The 16,481-nt window shown below is 35.9% G+C and overlaps 1 protein-coding gene across 2 annotated transcripts in view; it reads right to left on the reverse strand.

The window, feature by feature from the left end:
- Positions 1-16,481, reverse strand: part of HORMAD2 (HORMA domain containing 2) — a 91,402-nt gene that overhangs the window by 52,155 nt on the left and 22,766 nt on the right. The window contains exons 7-10 of one of the 2 annotated variants that reach the window (XM_024121033.3): positions 16,288-16,355; positions 14,002-14,010; positions 12,967-13,115; positions 12,534-12,787 (exon numbers count right to left, since the gene is read on the reverse strand). In XM_024121033.3, coding sequence (XP_023976801.1) covers positions 12,534-12,787; positions 12,967-13,115; positions 14,002-14,010; positions 16,288-16,355 — 480 coding nt within the window. Of the gene's footprint in view, positions 1-12,533; positions 12,788-12,966; positions 13,119-14,001; positions 14,011-16,287; positions 16,356-16,481 lie in introns of both variants that reach the window. The other variant, XM_007128651.1, reaches the window with a different exon arrangement.

Genomic DNA, 16,481 nt, shown 5'->3' on the forward strand with positions numbered 1-16,481 from the left:
GCCATGGCCGCTGAGCCTGCGCGTCCGGAGCCTGTGCTCCGCAACGGGAGAGGCCACAGCAGTGAGAGGCCCGCGTACCACAAATAAATAAATAAATAAAATTTAAAAAAAGAAATAAAACAGCAAACATTACTACTGACTAAATAAAATTTTAAAAAAGAAATAAAACAGCAAACATTACTACTGACTTTACAAAAATATAAGAAAGCAGTATAAAGGAGTACTACAACCAGTTATATGTCAATAGAGATAACATAGCTGAAATAATAAATTCCTAGAAAGATACAAACTACTAAAACTGACTCAAGAAGAAATATCAATAGAAAATCTAAATAGATCTATAACAAGTGAAGAGACTGAATTAATAATAAGTTTAAAACTACCCAGAAAGAAGAACCCAGACCCAGCTAGCTTATTTTAATTCAAAGAAAAACTAATGCAAACTCTCCACAAACTATAGAAAAGGAGTGAACACTTCCCAACTCATTTTATGAGGCCAATGTTATCCTGATACCAAACCAGACAAAGACATCACAAGAAGAGAAAACTAGATTAATATCTCTTATACATGTGGACATAAAAATCCTTAACAAAATTTTAGCAAACCGTATTCAGGGAAAAAAAAAATCTACCTATCTATCTATCTATATATATATAAAATCTCCCATGACCAAATGGGATTTATCCCAGAAATACAAGTTTGGTTTAATATGTAAAAATCAATTAATGCAATACATCATATCAAAATCACTTGATCATCTTAACAGAAAAAAAGCATTTGACAAAATCCAACAGGCTTTCACGATTAAAAAAAAAACACTGAATAAACTAGGAATAGAAGGAAACTTATTCAACATGTTAGAGGGCACCTACTGAAAAACTATAGTCAATAACATACCTAATGGTGAAACACCGGATGCTTTTCCTCCTAAGATCAGGAACAAGACAAGGCTGTCCACTCTCACCGCTTCTCTTCAACATTGTAATGGAAGTTCTAGCCAGGGCAATTACAAAAGGAAAAGAAATAAAATGCATCCAGATTGGAAAGGAAGAAGTAAAAGTGTATCTATTTGCAGATGACATGATCTTGTATGTGGAAAATCCTAAAAGAATCCACTAAAAAACTATTAGAACTAACAAGTTCAGCAAGTGTATTATCTAGGGTTCTGAAGAGAAACAGAACTAACAGGATGTGTGCAACTAACATTGCTGAAAGAAATTAAAGAAAATCTAAATAAATGGATAAATATCCCATGTTCATGGATCAAAACGCTTAATATTATTAAGATGTCACTAATCCCCAAACTAATCTTGAGATTCAATGCAATCCCTATGTGAATCCTAGCAGACTTCTTTATAGAAATTGATAAGCTGATTCTCAAATTCATATGAAATTGCAAAGAACTCAGAATAACCAAAACAATCCTGAGAAAAAAGAAGGAAGTAGGAGGACTCATACTTGATTCAAAACTTATTACAAAACAATGGTATTCAGGACAGTGTGGTACTGGCATAAGGATAGACACATAGACTAATGGAATAGAATTGAGAGTCCCAAAATAAAACCATCTGTCTATGGTCAACTGATTTTGACAAGAGTACTAGGACCATTTCAGGGAGAAAGAATAGTCTTTTGAACAAATGGTGTTGGAATATCCACATGCAAAAGCATGCTGTCAGATTCTTACCTCACACCATATACTAAAATTGACTCTCAAACTGTATCAAAGATCTAAATGTAAGAGCTAAAACTATAAAACTCCTAGAAGGAAACAAAGGAGTAAATCTTCATGACCTTGGATTTAGCAAAGGATTCTTGGATATCACATACACACATCGCACAAAGCATAAGCAAGAGAAAAAATGGATAATTTGGACTTGATCAAAATTAAAAACCATTTGTGCTTCAAAGGACACCATCACAAAAATGAAAAGACAACTCATAGAATGGGAGAAAATATTTCCAAGTCATACATCTGTTAAGAGACTGTACCCAGGAAATAAAGAATTTTTACACCTCAACAGTTTTTATTGTTGTTTACAAATAACCTAACTTAAAAATGGGCAAAATATCTGAATAAACATTTCTCCATGAAAGATATATAAATGGACAATAAACAATGATATCACTAGTTGCTACAGATATAGAAATCATAACAATGAGATACCAGTTACTTCATACCTACTAGGATGACTAGAATCAAAAAATGACATTAAGTCTTGTTGTGGATGTGAAGAAAATTAGAACTTGCATACACTGCAGGGGGAAATATAAAATGGTGCAGCCACTTTAGAAGACAGTTTTGGAGTTCTTCAAATGATCAAACAGAGTTAATAGGACCCAGCAATGCCACTCCTAGGTATATACCCAAGAGAATTAAAAATAGGTGTTCCAAAAAACTTGTACATGAATGTTTTTTCATTTTGTTGTTGTTGTTGTTGGCATGATGCAGGATCTTAGTTCCCCGACCAGGGATCGAACCCGTGCCCCCTGCAGTGGAAGCACGGAGTCTTAACCACTGGACCACCAGGGAAGTCCCACATGAATGTTTATAGTAGCATTATTCATAATAGCCAAAAGGTGGAAACAACCTAACTGTCCATCACCGATGAATAGATAAACATGTGGTATACCCATTCAATGGAATATTATTCAGCCATAAAAAGGGATGAAGCACCAATACATGCTACCACATGGGTGAAACTTGAAAACATAATGCTAAGTGAAAGAAGCCAGTCACAAAACACAATATATTGTGTGACTTCACTTATATGAAATATTCAGAATAAGAAAATCTATAGAGACAGAAAATAGATTAATGGTTGCTTAAGACTTGGGGGAGAGATGGAAAGAGGAAATAGGGAGGTGATAGTTAAAGGGTATGGGGTTCCTTTCTGGGGTGATGAAAATGTTCTAAGATTGACTGTGATGATAGTTGCACAACTCTTTGAACGTACTAAAAACCATTGAATTGTATACTTTAAGTGGGCAATTTGTATGGTATATGAATTATATCTCAATAAAGCTGTTCAAGAAAAAAATGTTGTATAAATAGAATCATACAGTATGTAGTCTTTTGATTCTGGCTTCTTTCACTTAGCATGATGTATTTGCAACTGATCCATGATGTTGCAGGTACCAGTAGTTTGTTCTTTTTTATTTTAAATTTATCCATTCTCCCATTAAAGAACATCTTGGTTGTTTCCAGTTGTGGGAGATTACAAATAATGTCAATATAAACATTTGTATACATGTTTTTGTGTAAACATAGGTTATCATTGCACTTGGTATAATAGTTGTTTTAAAGTCCTTATCTGCTAATTTTATCATTGCTGGCATTTCTGGGTTTCCTTCTATTGACTAATTTTCCTTGGTTATGGGTCAGTTTTTCTGCTGCTTTACATGTGAATGAATTGTTATCGGATTCTGGACAATAAGAATTTTACATAGTTGAGTGTTTGGACTTTGTTTTCCTCTAAAAAGTGTTGAATGTTATTTTGGCAGGCAAATAAGCTTGATCCTTTCAAGGCTTGTTTTTAAGCTGTTAGAATTCAGTTTGGAGGCCTTCACTAAAGGATTGGTTTAGCTTTCATGCTGAGGTGTAACCCTTCTGGAGTCTCTATTGAATGTTCCAGGTATTCAACAAGGTCTCTCCACATAACTGATCGTTATGTGAACGTCTGTCAGTCTTGTGAGAGTTCTAAGAATCTTTTACAGTCCCCCCAATAGTTTTCTGTGTCCAACCTTGTAGAATTTCAACCCATACCTAAGAAGCTGAATATTCAACAAAAGACTCAAGGGATGCCAGTGATGATTTCTGGAGCTCTTTCTCTCTGTAGATCCCTCCCTTCTGATACTCTGTCCCCAGGTGCTTCAGCTTCCTCAAACTCCAATCTGTTTCTTCAACCCAGCAAGATGCCATGCTCTGCTTGGGTTCCCCCTTCCCACACCGGTGGTCCAGAAAGGACCCCCTGACAGAAGGTGCAGTTTTAAGGCTCATCTTGTTTTTCTGCTCTCAGGGATCACAGTTTTGCCCTTCCTGTTATCTAATGTCTGAAAACAGTTGCTTCATATATTTTACCCAGTTTCCTAATTTTTTATAACAGGAGAGCAAGTCTGTTACATTATTCCTTCATGAATAAAAGTGGAATTTAATCATTCTATAGGATTTTTGCTCTCTTGTGGGATTTTTAACATTCTCTCCTACATGAATGAATGTAAGGTTTAATGGACTGAGGATGAGCTTTGGAGCCAGAGAGACCTAGGTTCTCTGATACTGACTCTGATGCTTTCTAGTTGGGCAACCTTGGATATGCTACTTAATGTCTATGAACTTCTGTTCCTTCAGCTATAAAATGTTATGCAAAGTTGTTGGGATCAATTGAAGCCATGTGTGTATAAAGCCCTTTGTAGGCACTTAATAAATGCTGATTATTATTATTATTTATATAACAGCTACTTGTTCCATTTCTCCTGAGCGATTCTGAATCAGGGATTTGACGTGTTTATCTTTGTGTCTACTACCTTTGTACAGTGAGTCAAGCATGATAGGCTTCAATATAAATTTGCTGACTCAATAGATGTTATAACTTATGGTTGATTAGAATATTTTAGGATATTATTTTAAACTTTCTTCACAATGAGCTAAGTGTAGACTTCTTTTAATGTCAGACCAGTGCCATTAGCTATAAGGTTTCTCTTTGTTCTGAATTTTGTTATCAAAGCAGGAGGAGCCCTCCATCATACAGGAAGAAGCAAATTTGAGGTGGTGGCTCCATAGAGGATTTATATATATACTTCCGTTTCTAGCTCCTCTTTATCACTGTCTGAAGGACTGATCTTCTGAAGTCTTAAATCTCAATTTTGAGATCCTAATATAAATACCAAAAGAATTACTCTCCTTACAATGCCTGGGTTTGTTACAAACCATAATCTTATCTGTTTACCAACAGGCAATGTAACTTCAAATGGAAAACTAGCAGCACATATAACAAGTATTAGAAAAATTGGCCAACTGTATATAATTCTATATAATTAAGTAACATTATCATTATATTTTTTTCCAATATGTAATTGACTAAATCTCAATAAAGTCTTTATTTTTAAAAAAAAACTCTAAATAGAGCCTCATATTACACTGGTTTTAGTATAAGGATAACATTGTATTATTTCAGATTATTACAGGCATTTTTTTTAAACCAAAAAGAACATTCTCAGTCTTACTCCTTTTTTTAAAAAACAAAACTTACTTCTTTTAATGCAAGGGTTTAATAATAGTAACATCCAAAGTGTTATTACCTAAGATTACTCACTATGCTTTTTTTCTGTTGTAATATATATATATCAATATACTCTTTTTTTCTTTATGTAAATGAAACATACACAGATCATCAGAGTGGCTCTTCCCACTCACAAAAGAAGGAAATAATTCTCTGATATGTTATAGAGTGGTTCATTTTAAAAAAGAGATGACTTATACGACTGATGGAAAAGTCAACCAACTTTCATTCCTCTTTTCATGGTTAACAGAGGATAACAATTATATTCTGTAATGCAGAACAGAAAAATTAATTGAAAAAAATTTCCTATTTGACAAAAAGAAACTTTGTGAAAAGGACTATAGCCCCATGATAAAGAGAGAATGATGTGTGGTTTTAAAGTCTGAATATTTTCTGTAGATAATGTGCCTCTTCCAACGTTTTCAATAATCAACTCTATTTCCAAGAATCTAAGATATTCTTGCCAACACTACATTGTATCAAACAAGGCATATATGCTTCAAGAGATGTAATACTATGAAAATCATCAGACTATACCTCAAAAATGCAAAACTTCAGTTCAGAGTTTAGTGGGAAAAAATAGATTCTGAATGAAAAGGCTCTTGTTTTAATCCGCTGACTAGAATACAAAGCAATTCTAAGGAATTGCAAAAAATATCTTTCTAGTCCACACTTAAATGGTACCATTTACTTTGGCACCAATGTACTTTACATTCTAATTTCTCAAAAACAAATCATTTACACTTTAATCAAATGTGTTAGCACAAAGGTAAGAAATGGCCTTCACACAGGGAAAAAAATGCATATATTGTTATAATATATGTATTATTTTGTGGAATTCATCAAAAAGAAAAAGCAACCCTTTCTGAGGGTACAAAAACTCATAAAAAGCTCAGAAAATTAGAAAATTACAGCCTATGGATCCCCACTTAAAAATTGATAAAAATAGGGCTTCTCTGGTGGCGCAGTGGTTGAGAGTCCGCCTGCCGATGCAGGGGACACGGGTTCGTGCCCCGGTCTGGGAAGATCCCACATGCCGCGGAGCGGCTGGGCCAGTGAGCCATGGCCGCTGAGCCTGCGCGTCCGGAGCCTGTGCTCCGCAACGGGAGAGGTCACAACAGTGAGAGGCCCGCGTAGCAAAAAAAAAAAAAAAAAAAAAAAAATTGATAAAAATACGAATTCCCAAAGAGCTGTAATGGCTTAATAAACTAGGACCATCAGTCTCTACAATAGATATGTGCAACATTAGCCCTCCATCTTTTTATAGCTGTCTGGATGTATCAGTAATTACTAGTCCTTTAAGGAGCCTGGGTTAACTACCTCTATTAGAAAGAGGTACTTTTCCCTCAGCATTTAAACTTAGCATAAAATTTAAATAAGATTCTACAACCAATTCCAGAACATGTGGTTATTGTCACCACATAGATGAGTTCTTACTACCTAAGGCCTTAAGCTTAAACCACCCCTACAAGGAAGGAAGACCTGTCCTGAAGATGTCGCAGAGATAGAAAAAATAAGGACACATTTGGGACAGGGTCTTTCAGACAGTTCTACATAACCCTGTTTTGTCCTGGGATTCCTTGGTCTCTTTACTTGGGTTCTGTGTCCTATTTTCCAAGTGGAGTTAGGCTTTAAGAGTTCTTATCATCTAAGAAATTTTAAATTTCAAGTTTATCTCTAATCATTTCTGAATCCATTGCCAAACTATGATCTCAGTTTTACATTGTTCTTCAGATCTTAAGGATCACAGCAGAAAATGAAGAGTACAAATATTGAATAATTTCAACTATTGGTAGAAATCTTTTATATTTGTCTTTCTGTGCCTGAGATAAGAAATAACCTGAAAAAGAAAATGGTATTAAAATATTTTTTTCAATCTTACAATAACCTCACAAGATGATTATGTTAAATTACTTCTTTACTATGGATCACTGGTGAAAAAGCAGTATGAGCTGTTTGATCAAGATTTTGTAAACTTTATATTTTAATAGAAAAATTTTATGATTTAAAAAAGCTTTTAAAAATCTTTGAGTTAAAGTTTACGAAAAGTAGAGATTTCAGCAAAGCCAGGTAGGATACAGGGAAAGATGTGGAAGGTTCAGAATTGGAATTCCAAATCATAGAGACAGAAGTTCTGATGCTACCACACTGTACTTTCCAACTTGCCTGGAACGTCCTCTGCCTTAATCTCTGCCAATCAAACTGATGTATCCATAAAATCAACTCAGTGAAACCTTCCCACACAGTGCCAGTTTACCTTTATTTCTGTATCCTAAGAGCACAGGCTTTGGAGTCCAACTGCCTTGATTTGAATTCTGGCCCTGCTACTTATTCACTGTATCTGTAGCCTTGGGCTAATTTCTCTAAGTCTCAGTTTTCACCTTTGTAAAATCAGGATAATAATAGAATCTACCTCATAAAATAGCTGGGAAGATTTAAAGTGATAATACATGTGAAGCCCTGAGTACCATACTCAGTATTGTTAGTTAATATTATTTCTATCATTCATATACTCTCCAGTATTATTTTTCTTTATATCATGTAGATATTGTCTCTTCAGCTAGAGTTCTCAAAGGTAGAAACTATATTTTATATGTCTTAATTTTCCTCACAGTGCTTAGCAGGGCATTATGCTCTTTTTTTTTTTTTTTTTTTTTTGTGTTATGCGGGCCTCTCACTGTTGTGGCCTCTCCCGTTGGCGGAGCACAGGCTCCGGACGCGCAGGCTCAGTGGCCATGGCTCACGGGCCCAGCCACTCCGAGGCATGTGGGATCTTCCCGGACCGGGGTACGAACCTGCGTCCCCTGCATCGGTAGGCGGACTCTCAACCACTGCGCCACCAGGGAAGCCCCATTATGCTCTTAATAGGAATTCAAAATGTAACCCAGGGAATCTTAGCATGGAAGGGACCTCAGAGGTCAGTCTAGTTCAACCTTACCCCTAAATCATGATTTTCTCTTGCAACACCCTAGAGACAATCATCTATACTCTATCTTGAACATAGTATATACCTGTACTTGAACACAGCTGTCGACAAAGCATTCTCCCTTCTCAAGACAGTTTTATCAAGTAGTTGTCATTTTTAGAAAATCCATCCTGAGGAGGTAGAGAAGCTGGAAGCTTCTGGAAAATGATAATACTCATTTGAGAGCTATACAAATTTTCAGGCTCTGTAAATTTCACTCCTGATACTATACCCTTAGAAAATAAGGGAAGATTCTGCCATACATACACAGGTATTTATTACAACACCATTTATAATAGTAAAATCAGGAATTAACTTAAATGTTTAATGTAGGAAAATGGTATAATACCTAAATGGAAAAAAAAGTTCATTAAAATTAAAAATATGAAGAGTAAGGTGGGACATAGTTATAAAATTAATATTAAGTATAAAATTATCAATAAAACAAATTTATATTTATACCATGATTAAAATCATGTATAAATATATGTATATCTGTGGAAAATGACTAGATGGGATGGAACATATAAAAATGAAAACAGGGACTTCCCTGGCAGTCCAGCGGTTAAGACTCTGTGCTTCTACTGCAGGGGGCACAGATTTGATCCCTGGTTGGGGAACTATGATCCCACATGCTGTGGTGTGGCAAAAAAAAAAAAAAAAAAAAAAAGGAAAGAAAACAGTACTGATGGGATGGGATGGTAGGACAGCTGAAAGATTTGCACTGCTTTTTAAATTACTTTAATATCATTATGATATTGCTTTAAAATTTTTTAAGAGAAAGTTCTTCCTTCTCTTGAGCCAAAATCAACCTCTGCACACCTCACCCAGCCAATGTAATTTTCATTTTCTGGCTCTCATTCTGACCTTTGAAATTACACAAAATAAATCAACTTGAAATATTTGAAAATGATCATCATAGTTTTAGTACCCTCACTTTCTGGCACTCTGGAAGACAAATTAGAGGGGCAATGCTGACATCAGGGAGACTCAGTTAGGAGGCTCAGCTGTCCTTCACCAAGAAAGCAATGATGACAGCCTGAATCACTACAACGGCAACAGGGCCAGACTGGAGAAGTATTTCAGATACAAAACAGACGGAAATGGTAACCAAAAGGCTGTGAAAAGTGAGAAGAAAATAGGAGTTGAACACATTCCTGGTCAGGCTGCTTGGTAAAGTTTTAATGAAATACAAAGATAAGGAACCTGGGAGGAAGAAGAGCATGTTTGGTAAGAAGTTGAAATTCCATTTGATACTGAATTCGAGGTACTCGTAGAATATATATGTCTATATATTGATGGAGAGATCAGTTTGGAATAAGGGAGACAAAACCAAACCAGAGAAATAGAAGAAGGCAAAGTTAAAAGCAAAACATGAGCAAAATAGAAAAACAAAGCAACAGAAGAGATCAGCACAACTAAAAGATGACTTTGAAAAGAGTAATAAAAAATACTGATTTGGGGCCAATCTAACCAAGAAAAACAAATGGGGCACAAATAAACACCAGATATAAAAACAGGGAAATAACTACAGAAGCAGAAGCAATTTTAAAAATTATGAGACCCCCATGAATAACGTCATACCAAAATATATAAATACTTGAAGATAGGGGAGAGAAAGGTCAGTTATTTATATTTTTGGTATGATATTATTCATGGAGGTATCTTATAATTTTTAAAATCACTTCTGTTTCTGCAGCTATTTCTCCTTGTTAGAGAAAAACATAGACTACATCTCTGTAAACTTTAGAGTGGATAAAATTTTTTAAATAAAAACTGCCAAAGATAGCTGAAAAGATTGATAAGTTGAACTGTATTAAAATTAATATTCTGTTCATCACAATACACCGTTAAGAGAGTAAAAAGGCAAGTTAGAAAGTTGAAGAGATATTCACAATACATGTATTTGACAAAGGACTTATATGTGGAATATATATTCAGAACTCCTACAAATCCATAAGAATGAAAGACAAACCCAATAGAAACCAATAGAAAAATGACAAATGACTTGAAAAGACATTTCACAAAAGAGGACATCCAACATGGCCAATAAACATGTGAAAAGGTGCTCATCTTCATTAGTCATCAGGAAACTGCAAATTAAAACCACAATGACCTACCACTACACACCCACCAGAATGGCTAAAATTAAAAAGATGGAAAATGCCAACAGTTGGTGAGGATGTGGAGCAACCAAAACTTGCTGATGGTAGTGTAAATTGGCACAAGCACTTTGGAAATTGTTTTGTAGTATCTATTAAAGCTAAATGTCTCATATCCTGTGACCCAGCAATTCTACTCCTAGTAAATCTATTCCCTCCAGAAGTGTGTATATATTTCACTAAAAAACATGTTCGGAATGTTCAAAGCAGTGAAAAAATGTTTCATACTCCATGATTCCACATCTATAAAATAAAAAACAAGAGAAACTGATCAATGCTATTAGAAGCCAGGATAGAGATACTCCTGTTGAGTAGAACAGTGACTGCAAAGCAGACTGAGTTTTCTCAAGGTGCTGGTAGTATTTTGTTTCTTGATCTGGGTGCTGATTTCACATGTGTATTCAGTAGGGCTGGAATGGAGGCAAACAAGACACCTAGGAAGTAATATTTAAGGTGGTACTCACTCTTACCTTGTTTGCCTCACTCTCATCCCAGCCCTGGTGTTCAGTTTGTGAATATTTATTGAGCTGTATCACTATGATATATGTATTTTTCTGTATGTATATTACACTTGGATTTTAAAATGTAAAAGGGGTCTGGTCTACCTTACCCCACAAATAAAAATAAACTCCAAGTGGAATAAAAATGTAAAAAGAAAAACCTTAAAATTTTTATAACAAAATAGAGGAGTATTAAAAATGAACTCAGATAAGGAAGAATTTCTTAATATCCAAAAGCACATATTGGAGGAAAAGAGTTGACTACATTAAAATTAAGAACTTCTCTTTAGCAAAAACATCTTAAAGAAAGTGAAGAGACAAGCCACAAACCTGAAAAAAAATTGCAACATAAATAATGCAAAATAATTATTATTCAGAACATATTTTTAAATCAATGAGGAAAAGATAAATAATCCAATAGAAAAATGCATGAAAGACTTGAACAGTTACTTTATACATAAGAAAACCAGAACAGCCAATATACATGAAAAGATGCTTAAACTCACTAATAATCAGGGAAATGCAAATCAAAATCAAATCATGAAGCATTACCATTTACATCCAGGAGTTAGGCAGAAAACATAAACTTGGGTAAAATTAAGTATTGACAAGGGGACTTCCCTGGTGGCACAGTGGTTAAGAATCTGCGTGACAATGCAGGGGACACCGATTCGAGCCCTGGTCCCGGAAGATCCCACATGCCGCGGAGCAACTAAACCCATGCGCCACAACTACTAAGCCCGCGCTCTAGAGCTCGCAAGCCACAGCTACTGAACCCGTATGTCTATAGCCTGTGGTCCACAACAAGAGAAGCCACCGCAATGAGAAGCCTGCTCACCAGCAAAGAGTAGCCCCGCTCGCTGCAACTAGAGAAAGCCCGCGCGCAGCAACGAAGACCCAATGCAACCATAAATAAATAAATAAATAAAATTTAAAGTATTACTTAAAAAAAAAAAAGTATTGACAATAATGTAGAGCACTCCCTCCACTGTTGGTGGAGCATAAATTGGTACAACCATTTTGGAGAACAGTTTTTCATTACCTAATAAAGTTGAAAATGTGCAAGCCCTAGGACTCTTTGGTATATTCCCTGTAGACACTCTTGCATATGTGTACGAGGAAGTGTATACATGAATGTTTATAACAATTGCAGAGGAAGAAAGAATGTCTGCCAAGGGTAGAATAATCTACAGCAGTGAAAATGAATGCACTCTGACTTAGGTTTATCCATAACACTTTTCTACCCCAGTAATCAAGAACTTACTTATACTTGCAGTGAATATGAATAAACACCTGTAATATTTTTAAATATGTTTAATATGCTCTTATAAGTTATAGAAAATCCCAAATTTCCTAAATTCATGGGTACCTTTTATAAAAAGAAGTATATTAGAAAGTCTTTTTTTCTTCTAGCCATGGACCACTTCATCTAACAGAGTATATTTCCTTCTTGAAGATAGTGCTGTTTTAGAATAAAGACTCGAGGTTAGGGGCTAGTTTTGTTTCAGTTTTTACACCCGGCACACTCCATTGGATCCTGTTACTATGATATGACCTGTGTATGAACTGAAAAATGTAAACTGGGTTTAACTGAAGCCATGGAGGGTTGCTACAGCTTTGCCTTACGTGATTGTTGCATTCCTCTTCCTCTTCATCACAGTCTAGACCCTGATGGGCGATCTCTGTAGGGCTGCTCTCCTGAAAGAGATTGTTCTCCAAATCAGACACTCTGGTGGCCTCGGTTGTGACTTTTACTTTCATGCTATGAAAGCCAGTGGAGACCAATCCCACTTGCAGGTTTACAGGCTCCCCGTCGAACAGCAGGAAGTGTGAGTTTACCCCTTCTTTAAAACCAGGGGGATGGTAATCATGTGGGGTCACTGCAAAATGAAAAGGGCAGAAAACCAAGAAAACTGTTGAGTTTCAGGAGAACAAGTAAGCATAATCTTCCACGTGTAACAACAGACGTCTCTTTCAAATGCTTGCCAAAATCCTTCTATTTATCCAAAATATTTACTTCAGCACTGAAGAAGGAATTTGACTAGAGGTCTCCACCTACCTGCATTATAGTAGTGGAGTTTCATAGTAAGTATAACATCATTAGGAAGGGGGCCAAGGTTCTGCATCAGTATATACAATTTACGTATCAGTAGAACACTGGCTTTCTTAACATCTTCACTGTTTGTCCCACTTTTGAAGGTTGTGCTACTGCTATAACCACATAGAAAAACAGCATACTTTTCAATCACATATAATATTGAAAATCGATTTTAAAAAGAACAAAACTTTTTACTCTATGATCAGATAAATATAAACTAAACTCAGGACACTCCTGAGACTATTTTAGAATGTAAATTATAGGAGTTATTGTACTTTTTGCAATGTATATACAAAGGATTTCTTAAGTAGCAAGTTCCCTTAAGACATTTTAAACGTGACCTGATTTTTTAAAAATCTGATTTACAAATAACCGCATACTATAATGGTGAGAACAATGGACTTGACATTTAATATTGGCTCTGCTGTTAACTGGCTGAATGACCCCGGTCAAGTCACTTAGACACTCTATGTCAGTTAGCTCCTATGTGAGATAAGCTTATACACATTTCTATACCTCTCCAAGTTAAATCAATCATCAGCTCTGGGCCTTTGTACCATCTGGTTATCTCTCAGAGGCATCCCCTTCTCACTCTTACATGGATTATGACAATGACTATTCTTCCTGCTTTTCTTCTTGCCCACACTGCAAAACATTCTCCACACTACTACCAAAATAATATTCCTAATAGGAAAATCCACTCATGTCATTCTCTTGCTTAAGTTTCTATTATATCCATCACCTTTCAATCAAATTTGAGAACAGTGTGTGTACAATGCCTTTCACAACCAACCACACACTCACCTCCACCTTCATCTGCAACTACTACCCAGTTCCTCTTACTCCTGTGCATTTGTATGTGCTTTTCCCACTTCTTTTCCTGACTCTACTGAATTTATCCTTTAATACCTATCTCATGTGTCATCTCTTCAGGGAAGTCTTCCCTGGTAATCCCTATACCCCACCCCTGTTTGTAACTGTATGTCCCCTCTAGACTATGAGTGGCTATATTTTTCATCTCCACTGTACTAAGTTTAGTGCCCAACTATATTAAGTACTCAAACATTTGTTGTATTAATGAATGAATGGACAAGTTGGACTAAATTACCTTCCAACTCTAAACATTTTTTATTTCTCTCCAAAATTTTTCCCCAATTAGTCTCACATTTGAGTAGTTTCCAAGAAGGACTATGACTGCAATATATTTTTACAATGCCTTTCTCAATACTGAAAAATAATCCTTAGTAATTGAACTACTAGAGATAGTGTGAATTCATAAAACAAACATTAAGGAAACACATTTGCTCCTTTTTCAGTTTTGAAAAACTTAAAGTTTTGTCTACCAGGATTTAACCAATTTGAAATAGGTAATGAGAGGGAGGGGCTTTAGCCATGTAGCACATGGGATCCTTCAGTATACACCATATTCATAAAATCATACTCATGTAAAATCATTTTCAAGACTCCCTTGTACTCTTTTAAAAGGAAAATTTTCTTTACTATAGAAGAGGTGTTAAGGTAATTTTGTATGAACAATCACTTGAACAAATGCCCACCTTTGGTCACATATGCATTACCTTCTCTTCCCCTTAGTAGCAGAAAGATTTGGCCATTTCTTCTTTTTTCTTTTTTAAAATATTTATTTATTTGGCCGTGCCAGGCCTTAGTTGCGGCACGCGGGATCTTCATTGCGGCATGAGAGGACTTTTAGTTGCGGCATGTGGGATCTAGTTCCCTGACCAGGGATCGAACCCCGTCCCCCTGCATTGGGAGCACACAGTCTTAACCACTGGACCACCAGGGAAGTCCCAGATTCAGCCGTTTCTGTTTTACTGTTCACCTCTAGACATATATGCCTTCGTAACAAAAGAGAGTAATCTGCTTGTCAGTTGTACTTATGTTTGAATTTTAGAGAGTAAAAGGCAGCTGTTTTATGTTAGAGGATATGCGTGAAAAGTGCTGAACAATCTGTAAAGTGTTATACAGATGTTAGCTAATGATGGTTAGTACCTTAATTCTTGTTCCTAGCACTTAACTTCCTCTTCACATCCTAATGCTGTCTGTAAATTTTACAAATGAGAGGATAATTAAGGGTGTGAATCTTGGAGAGAAATCATTAAACTTGTAATAATAAATGATGAGACAGAGCTAATAGTATGGAAAATTGAGAATTAGGCCACATTTCTCTTCAGTGTTATTCCTTTCAGAGAAACTTATCCCCCTGAGGTGCAGCTTTCTACCACCCAAGGCTTTTCTCCATCATCCACCCTCCCCACTTCTGTTCCATCTCATCAGCAATACTTAGCTCTATCTGAATCCAAAAGCTACTGGGAGGGGAATAAATGTTGCTCCTCAACAAAACATCTCCATCTTTACTAAGGACCTTCTGAAGTAAATGTCCTTGCCCTTGCTATTTAACCCATTAGTATATCTAAAACTTGGAATTTCAGACTTGATAGGAATATGCAGTGCTTTCCAGTCTTTTCCATACAGGGACACATAGATAATTATATTTGTATGACATACTGGGGTAAACAGATGAGAATATTTGTATCTACAGGTAAATAGCTCAGGGGTTTCATCTACCCCAGTCCTGATCTGGCTATATTGAGGGTAGAAAGGGTTAATATCTTGGCATAGCAATTGAGAAACTTTGAATTAGTGGCTAGATAGAGCCTCATGGAGTTCTTCAATCAACACCACATAGACAGCCTCATTAATATAATTTCTACTGCTGTGCCACCCACCAACCACCATTGCCTCCAAAGACCACCACCATCCCCACCACTAGGTACAATTTACTGTGTGTTTATTATGTGCCAGGCATGGGTAAAGCTTTGTATATGCATTATAATTTAATAATCGTAGCAACCATATGAAGTAGATATTATTAATTCCACTCTGCAGATGAGAATACTAATATTTAGGGAGGTTGATTATTCTGTCCAAAGTTAAATGACCAGTAATAGTCAGAGCTGGGGTTCCAAGCTAGATCTTTCTGCCTTAGGAATTAGAACTCTTAACCACTAAACTGCCTTTAGACCCTACTAATATCACCTATAGGAGAAGAAGGAAAGAAGCAAAGGAAGCCTGTTCTACTGGCTTCATCTATGGATTTCAGAAATTTAAACAATTTTTACAGTCCCTTTTCATAATAGTGTTTTTTTGTGGGATTGTTGGGGAAGTTACAAAGGAAGTATAAGCCCAATCTCTGGCCTCAAGAAGCTTATGTTTACCTCAATCCTACATATTTCTCATGTTCATTAAACATTTAGATTCTACCTGTCAAAATCCATAGTGGCTCCTTCTTTTGTGTATTTGAATTTGAACTGGTATATCTCAGTCACTTTCTAGAAACATCAAAGGGAATAGAGAAAGAAATTATTTTCAAAAAATCCAGAATCTTATCTGATAATAGGTAAGGAACACTTTCATTGTATACCTACTATACCTCCTACATACTTGTTTGTTTTATA

This window comes from Physeter macrocephalus, chromosome 19 (genome assembly GCF_002837175.3).
Source record: "Physeter macrocephalus isolate SW-GA chromosome 19, ASM283717v5, whole genome shotgun sequence".
Taxonomy (NCBI): domain Eukaryota; kingdom Metazoa; phylum Chordata; class Mammalia; order Artiodactyla; family Physeteridae; genus Physeter; species Physeter macrocephalus.